The 8794-nt window shown below is 50.1% G+C and overlaps 1 protein-coding gene across 4 annotated transcripts in view; it reads left to right on the top strand.

Annotated features, from left to right (window-relative positions):
- Positions 1–8102, top strand: part of CLSTN1 (calsyntenin 1) — a 52138-nt gene extending 44036 nt beyond the window's left edge. For all 4 annotated transcript variants that reach the window (XM_072977578.2, XM_072977580.2, XM_072977579.2 and 1 more), the window contains 6 exons: positions 1362–1588; positions 2145–2315; positions 2949–3094; positions 3701–3842; positions 4402–4586; positions 4847–8102. In XM_072977578.2, coding sequence (XP_072833679.2) covers positions 1362–1588; positions 2145–2315; positions 2949–3094; positions 3701–3842; positions 4402–4586; positions 4847–5041 — 1066 coding nt within the window. In that variant the 3' untranslated portion in view covers positions 5042–8102. The remainder of the gene's footprint in view (positions 1–1361; positions 1589–2144; positions 2316–2948; positions 3095–3700; positions 3843–4401; positions 4587–4846) is intronic.
- Positions 8103–8794: the final 692 nt, after the last annotated feature.

Here is an 8794-nt window from a genome sequence, read left to right on the forward strand (position 1 = left end):
GGCTAGCAGCCCATGTTCCCATGGCCAACCCGTCTCTTTAATGTCGCCTTTCCGCCTTGGGCCCTTTTAGGACGATGGTTCCTGACTGTGGGTCTCCCGGGTGTGTTCTTAGACTGCAACTCCCAGAAGCCTCCATCACCAGCTGTGCTGGCCAAGGGTTTCTGGGAGTTGCAGCCTAAGAACACACCTGGGTGACCCAAGGTTGGGAACCACGGCTTTAGGTGGTTTTTAAATATTTTAAAGCAATCAATGCAGCCCTGAGTAAAAGTTTCATTGTACAGTGGTGCCTCGTAAGGCGATGTCAATTCGATCCGCGAAAATCGGTCTTACAAAAACATCTTCTTGCAAAACGAAAAAGCCCATTGAAAGGCATTGAAAACCGGTTCAATGCGTTCCAATGGGCTGCAAACTCACCGTCCAGCGAAGATCCTCCATAGGGGCGGCCATTTTTGATGCCTGTAAAGCGGGGAATCCATCCTGAAAACACAGCGGGGAGCCATTTTGCACAGCGGGCGGCCATTTTAGAACTGCCGATCAGCTGTTTTTAAATCATCTTTTAGCGAAAAATCGGTTCCCGAAGCAAGGGACCGATCATCGCTAAGCGAATTTTCCCCATAGGGACATTGTTTTGTGATTGCAAAAGCGGTCGCAAAAACTTCATCGTAAAGCAGTTTCATCGTTTAACGAGGCAATCGTTAAGCAAGGCACCACTGTATATCTCTCTTCTCCTTCACCTTCCTCCACATAGTAGAACTCCAGCACGTTACTTTGGACACCAGTCATCATGAGTCTGGCTTATCTATTTTGATTATTTATTTCTTTAATTTGTATACCACCCACCTGGCTACCAGAGCCACTTGGTACAGAAAATAAAACAACCGTCAAGAGCAGTAAATTAAAATAATGGAGTGATACAAAAGAATAAACCTACACTAAACCTCATAAATTAGAAATGTTGAAAAGACAGCATGAAAAATAGCATTTGATAAAAACAATCTAGATCTCTTGACTTATTTAGAGTGATAGCGTGGGGCTGGTACACCCTGCTGGACTGCTCCCATCTGGTTGTCTATGGTCTGTCTCCATGGATTTTAAAAATATAATTATTATTATTTGGAGGAGCATCCAGAAGCCAAGCTGTCTTGTGGGGCCAGTCGGTTCTGGCTTGTGGCTTAGCTTGGCGTCTTCCGCAGGGCAACTCTGCCCTGTTGCTGTGCAAGAGAGGCAGAGGAGTGGAGTGGTTGGAGCGGGGCTGGCAGGCTGGTGGTTTGAAAAGAGGGGCCCCCTCGCCACTTGGGCAGGGCCATCCCAAGACACAGAGCCCTGCCCTTCTTCAGCTTTCGTCCTCTCGCCTTCGGCAGGTGCTCCGGCGACGACGCCTGCCTCTCCATCCCCTTCGTCGACGGGTACATCATGGTCCTGCAGCCGGAAGAGCCCAAAATCAGCCTCAGCGGCATCAACCACTTCGCCCGCTCGGCATCGGAGTTTGAGAGCCCCGAGGGGGTTTCCCTCTTCCCCGAACTCCGCATCATCAGCACCATCACCCGGGAGGTGGAGCCGGAGGGCGACGGGGAGGAGGACCCCACTGGTAACGAAATACAGGGTGCCAAACCAGGGGTGGGTGGGTGCGTGTGCACAAGAGCGCATTCCGATCAAACAGACTGGGATTCGAGGCGATCCAGAGACTGGGTATAGAGGAGGCAGAACGTGGAAAGATCCAACAGAAGTGCCGAAGACCCTTGTTTTTTCAGCTGAAGCTGCCTGGGGATTTGGGAGCCTCTGGATGCCTTCCCATGTCGCTAAACAATTCAGCCTCAGAGGGGAGAATTGTTGTGCCCCCAGAAGTCCCCAGAGCCACACCAAATGCTATTTGCAACCTTATCGTTGAGGCCTTCAGTCTCGCCCCCACCACCTGTGGGATGGGATTGTCCCGTCCTTTCTGAGTTTGGACAAAGGAACTGGTGGGTGTTTGTGGAAAATGGGGCAGAATTTTGGCTCCTGGACTCCTGCAGGTGCCAGCTCCTAATTTCAAGGTTCTAGTCCTCAGTTAAAACCTCCAGGGTAATGGGGAGAATTGCGTCTCTTTGCATCGCCTTTCGTTCCCTGCCCTCCTGATCCATTTCGCCTCTTCCCCCTTCCGGCAGTCCAAGAATCCTTGGTGTCCGAGGAGATCATGCACAACCTGGATACCTGCGAGGTCACCGTGGTGGGAGAGGAGCTCAACCAGGAGCAGGAGAGCCTGGAGGTCGACATGGCGCGGTTGCAGCAGAAGGGGATGGAGATGAGCAGCTCCAATCTGGGCATGATCATGACGGGTAAGGCCCTGCCCGCTTGGCATGCCGGGAATCGCAGCGCCACGTCAGCAAAATTAAGAGCTGAGCCATCCTGGGAGGCTGGCGGAGCGTGTCTCTGCATACCATCAGGGGGATAAGAGGTTTTTCCTGGGCCAGCGAGCATGCCGGAGACCAAAGAATAAGCTGTTGTGTTGAAAACGTGCCTCACAGAGAAGGCATCGATAGGGCTCTTAGCCGCCTGTCTCCTGCGTCTTGTTGGTGTCTGCATCAGAGCAAGCATGCAGCACCGTTGGGTGTGTTCGGAGCTGTGCGGTGATTAGGGAAAACATCAAGCAGCCCAGCAAGGGAGCCTACTTTGCTGGCAGAAACCTTTTCTGTTTCGTTCAGCCTCAGCAATAGAAAGCGGAGGACACAAGTCCACAAAGTTAACAGGAGGTGTTTACTGTTTCAGTAACCTCTGTGATATTCCGTATTGGCCCCTTGCATTTGGGAGACAAGACAGATCTGTAACGGTTAAATTAACTTGAAACGGAAAAGGCATCAAGTTTATCTGTCTTATTTGCTTGGTTGCTTTATGGGGGGGCTTTTTTAATAGAACGGATGCCCACAAAATGCCCCAGGTGTACCATCTCTGTTTCTCTCCTCCCCCCCCAGGGGTCGACACCATGGCCAGCTATGAGGAGGTTCTGCACCTGATCCGCTACCGGAACTGGCACGCGATCGCTCTGTTTGACCGCAAATTCAAACTGGTCTGTTCAGAGCTCAATGGGCGTTACGTCAGCAACGAGTTCAAAGTGGAGGTGCGTGAGCAAAGTTTTGCCTTTTTAGAGGGACTTCAAAGGACTGATAAGGGTACCCCAAGGAAGCAGGGCCAGGAACAGAAGAATCCAGTAATCAATGGGGCCCTATATTGTCAACTCTGATCAGCAGCAGCTCGCTAAAGTTATGGGGCAAAAAAATGTCTCTCAGTACTTGGTGCCTGAGATTCCAGGCAGCTGAAATGGAATTCTTTGCATTTATTAGCAGAGGGGTTCCTGTATCCATGGGGGATCAGTTCCAACTGCCCCAGCGGATGCTGAAAAACGGATAATAGCAAACATCATATGAATAGGAAACACTGTACACAGCATGGTCTCTGGCTCCTTCTAGTGGCCAGTTCTGGTAAATTCACTTTTAGAAATATTAGAAATATTTTGGACAAGTGAATCGGTGGATAGTGATCCTGTGGATAAGGGGCTCCTACTGTTTTATTTGTTACACTTACATGCCACATTTCCTCCAGAGTAGCTTAGCAGTGCAGAGCTTATTTTTTAACCCTTGGTTTTTTTCCCTTTCCCCTCCTCCTTGTCTCTCTCTCTCTCTCTCTCTCTTCCTCCTGCCTTTTGCCCCAAACGTCTGCGTCTCAGGTGAACGTGATCCACACCGCCAGCCCCATGGACCACGCCAGCCACATGGCCGCCCAGCAGCCCCAGTTTGTCCAGCCGGTCCACCATTCCTTTGTGGACCTCTCCGGCCACAACCTTGCCAACCCTCACCCAGGGTTTTCAGGTTCGGACTTCTTCTCTCTTGACCCACCCCCACGAGGTCCCCCGGGTCTCCTTTCCTTGTTCGTCCATTCGGGGGAGACCCACGGAAGGCTCACGATGGGCGTTTCCAGGGTCCTGCCTGGAGGAGGAAGAGGGCGGGCCGAGACATTCCGTGAATGATGCCTGAGCAACCTCGGATGGCGGGAAATAGGCGGCGGGGGGGGGAATTCACACCCCTTGATCTGGGCCTTTGTAAGCCAAGGCCCTTCTTTAAGAGGAAGGAAAGGAAGGGAGTCAACGTCTCCTCAAACTGCAAGGAAAAGTGAAGGATTCCCTGCCTGGAATGAGCCTCTATCCCAGGAGAGGGCCTGGCGTTTTACTCTTCCTTGATCCAGCCCCGTTTCTGGTGGCTTGACGTCCTCTTGAGTTTGTGGGCAAATGGGAGATTCACAGAACGGGGGGCTTGCCTCTGCCGTGGCCTCTCCCACCAGTTCTGCTCCAACCCCTGTGGGAATCCCCAAAATAGCCACGCCCATCTTGCCCACCGTTTTCACACACCCCCTTGTCATCTCCCTTTCCAGTGGTTCCCAGTACCGCCACGGTCGTCATTGTGGTTTGCGTCAGCTTCCTGGTGTTCATGATCATCCTGGGCGTGTTCCGGATCCGAGCCGCCCACCAGAGAACCATGCGGGACCAGGATTCCGGGAAGGAGAACGAGATGGACTGGGACGACTCCGCCTTGACCATCACGGTGAACCCGATGGAGGTAAGACTTCTGGGCTTCTCATCAGACTGCAGGAACCACAGGGGGATGTGGCTCGCAAGGCGTCTGAAAACCCCACGGGGGGCCAGGTGATCCCTCCAGGTGGGTCGGTTCGGCGCTTCGGACGCCAGCTGCCAACCCACCTCTTTAAGATGCGGAGCCCTGGGTGGCTTTGAACGAGAAACGTGGGGGTGGGGGAAGGGATTTCCCGGGGGGGGGTATGCATGTGTGTGCAAAGCTCCTCACCGTCTCTGTTTGAACAGACGTATGAAGACCAACACAGCAGCGAGGAGGAGGAGGAGGAAGAGGAGGAGAGCGAAGAGGGCGAGGAGGAAGACGACATCACCAGTGCCGAGTCCGAAAGCAGCGAGGAAGAGGAAGGCGAGCAGGAGGAAGACCAACAGAACGTTAACCGGCAGCAGCAGTTGGAGTGGGACGACTCAACGCTCACCTATTGATTCTTGCCCTTCCTGCCCTTCTCCGGTTCCCTTTGGGGTTGTTTTCTGTTCCGGGAGAGTCCGCCGATTGCCACTCCATCGCTCCTGAGGACCCCTGGCGTGAGGAAGTCACTCCAGCTGGTAGAGCTAGCCAACGACAACACACAAACACACCCACTGGCATCCACCCTCCGTCCCAATGTATCTCTGTCTGCTCCTTCCCTAGCTGGGTCCCTGGCGTGTACACACATGCACACACACACACACACACAACACTACACACCAAAAGAAGCCGTGACTCTTAGAACCCTACCAACCACCTCTTCTCCCTCCCTCATCTTGCAGTGACTGGATAGCTTTTACTTACGATTATTGTTGTTCTCGTTATTATTTACTTTGCAAAGGAATGGCCTTGTCTTCTCTCCTGGTGTCATCTCATTTAAGGAACACGACAGCTCCGTAGGTGGCACACAAGCTCGAATTTTTAAATCTGATTTTAATGATTGCTTTTTTGGGGGAGGCGGGGTTGGCCCGGTGCTATGCTTGGTTCCTCATCCTACTTTTCCCAGGGGGGAAAAAAGAGTAATCATGAATGCCAAAATCATTCAGTGACAAAGGGTTGACTCCTTTTAACTTGCTTTTGTTTCCTCCGTTCTGGGGGTGTGGTTTGTGGCTCATTTCATATCCCATGACCCTTTTTAAAAAACGATTTTTTTCTCTCCTTTCAGAATCTAGGTGCATGTGTAAAGTGGCAGAATGAGGTTACTATGTAGAAGATTAACAAACTTTTTAATATTTTGTAAATATATTGGGATTCTGTAATTATGTCACTTGTGGTAGTGAAAAAACGGGGGGGATGGGGTTCGGGTGGGAAGGGATAAACCATGCTAAGGTTTAAAAAAAAATCATGCAGCGTGATGTAGTGATAAGGTTATATATTTTTCCCCTTTCTTCCTTTCAAAAACCTGCCGCCAGAAGCATGGGACAAGTTTAGTTTACCGTTAGAGCCGCTAACGCTGATCTGGTAACACCGCGATCATCTTTTTTTTTTTTTTAACTCCAGCCCAACCTCTGTAGACAGCTTTTTGTCTTTTTTTAAATTCATATTTCTTTCATAGTGAAAAAAGGAAAAAGAAAACAATTTCACTGCAAGACTCTCTTTGGGCTTGACTGCCGGGTTTTGGGCTTCCAGGCTGGGCTTCGTTGGCTTTGGCGAAGGGTGGCTAGGTGGCTTGGACACACACACACACCGTACTTTTGTTGTGGTTTGTGAAAATGGAGGAGTCCCCGGGGGGGGCCTTGAGGCCGGGCCACTGCTGATCTTAAAACCTCCTGCTCAGATCGGGCCACTTCGCTGACTGTAGTGGGAGCGAATACGGTCCAGAAGCCCCCCGGGGTCTGCATCTTCTGGTCCTGAGACAGGCAAACGAGGGATAGCCGTCATTTGGGCGCGCTGCCTTGCCAGCATCATTCCTTCTAAAACACACCCACGTGTTTTTGTTGCAGCTGCTTGTACAGTAACTCGGGTGTTGGGGGTGGGCATGGGGGGGGCTGTCTTTGTTTACACTTAAGGTGCGTAATTTACTACTTTGGTTTTCAATGATTCCTGCTGACCTCGTGGGTCTGTTGCATTTTCTTCAAGCTGCCAGGTTTAGGGATGGGGTTTAGATGGGGGGGCTGGGGGGGCTGCGGGAAGGGACAGCCTGTAAATCACGCTTTGTCTGGGCTTTGGAGGGGCCACGAAGGTTTTTCCCTGAAAGCAAGTCAAGGCCCCTTGGGGGGGCGGTGGTGGTGGTGAGTTGCTAAGGCTTTTCAAGGGCCGGGTGGTTCTCTTCCCCCCCCTCCCTCAAACTTCTGTTTTAACATTTCCTTTGAGAGTGCTTCGCCTCTCCTGTCTCTGCTTTTCCAGCCGCCTCTACCAGGGTCTCTAGGGTGGGAAGTTTCGAGCTATATGGCTTTTTTCCCCACAGGGTTGCTAACTCAGCTCTGCTAAGCACTTGGGCTGGCATCGCCCTCACCCTACCAGCTGGCGCTCGGGCCAGTCCAAATGAGAGATCCGGAAACGTTGTTTGTTGGGGGGTGGGGTCAGGACATAAGGAATGGGGAGGAAGAGGGGCCCAGAGCTTGGCCACGCTGTGGTGGAAGAGAAGCGCTACATCCAGAATCTCTCCAAGCCTTCTGATCTCTAGCCGACAATTGTCTGCGTGCATCTGGAACCCGTGTATTCCAACCTGGGGTCCCCAGATGTTCTTCGGACTGCAATTCCCAGAAATCCTGGCCAGCAAAGCAAGTGGGGAAGGCTTCTGGGAGTTGGAGTCCAAACCCACCTACCCCACCCCAGGGACCCAAGGTTAGGAAAGCCCTGCCTTAGAAGGTCAAGGTGGACCGTGTTCATCTTAGCCGTGGCCCAGGGTGGTTGGTTGGCTCCTTAACCTTTGACCCTCTTTGTCAATTTCCATTCCCAGAATCCCCCCCCCTTTCAGCCTTACTGGCTGGGCCTTCTTGACCTCATACAAATGCTCTAGCAACTGAGTTTTTCTCTTATTTTAATTTCCTCGAAAGCTGGTCTCTAGAGTGCCTTTTACCATAGGATGGTTTTGGAAGCAAAGGGACATTGACCCCCCACCTCTTAAATCAGCTCATAGGGATCACCACCACCACCACCATCCCCGTTTATAACGGTAAAATCGCAGATTTCCAAAACAGGCAAGCAAAGCTGTTCTACTTTTACATGATAACGGCTAGTTTTAAGTTTAAAAAAAAAAACACACACACAGACCCTGGGAATATGTTTAACTTGTCTCCCAAGTTTTCCTGTTTTACTGTCCCTGTGTAGAATATTCTAACCCAACCTCCTTTTTCCATGATACCATCACTGTACCAACTGTATTTTAGAGACTGTAAACTTTTATCATCTCTCTCTCTCTCTCTCTTAAATGCTAATGCTGACGGTTGTGAACTTTTCTTTTCCTGATGCAGTTTGTAGCCATCATGGGTCTAACATTTCAGATGTGTATATTGTTAAATAGGTCAAGTTTGGGAAAACCTGAGCTACAATAAATTTCTGGATCTAAAAACAAAAGTAGTTCTACTCTTTTCTCTTTTGAAGCTTTGCTGAGCCTGTATAGAAATAGAGCATTTCTCGTTACTCTCACTTCTGTGATTAGGTATTTGTGACTACAGTTCTCATTACTAGCCTCCAAGGACCTCTTAAGTTATTCTGTCCACCCTTCCCAGAACGATTTTGTACCATTAGATTAAATTCTGTTTTGAAAAGATGGCCTATGTGTGGAAAGGTATTGCTTGAGCATGGAAATGTCAGCTGGTTATCTGGCCACAACCAGATAACCAGCTGACAACTGTTGTTCTACTTCCACAGGCTTTGGAGAAGTCATTTTGCTAAAAAAATAAGAAGACTTGAACGCGATGACCAAATATATCTATATTTGCACCTCCGACAAACACTTAAAATTGTTATGTAAACATTTGTAAATGGAATTCTTTGGCTTAAACAGTACAGTGTCAGCTTATATCTAGTACCTCCGTTCAGTGCCACTTTCGCAGATCTTGGCAAAATATTTACATTTAAAAAAACTGACCATACTTCTGCTTTGTAAAGCACCGATTGTAGCTCCCAAGTGAGTCCGTTGTGATCTTGGCCTATCGGATAACACGAAAAGACAGCTACTTCTGATAATCTGTATCTCCCATCCTGGCATGTCCAGAAATCTAGCGAAAACTTTTGACATCTGTCCCATTTTACCTTTTGACTGT

Source organism: Pogona vitticeps, chromosome 7 (assembly GCF_051106095.1).
Source record: "Pogona vitticeps strain Pit_001003342236 chromosome 7, PviZW2.1, whole genome shotgun sequence".
Lineage (NCBI taxonomy): Eukaryota > Metazoa > Chordata > Lepidosauria > Squamata > Agamidae > Pogona > Pogona vitticeps.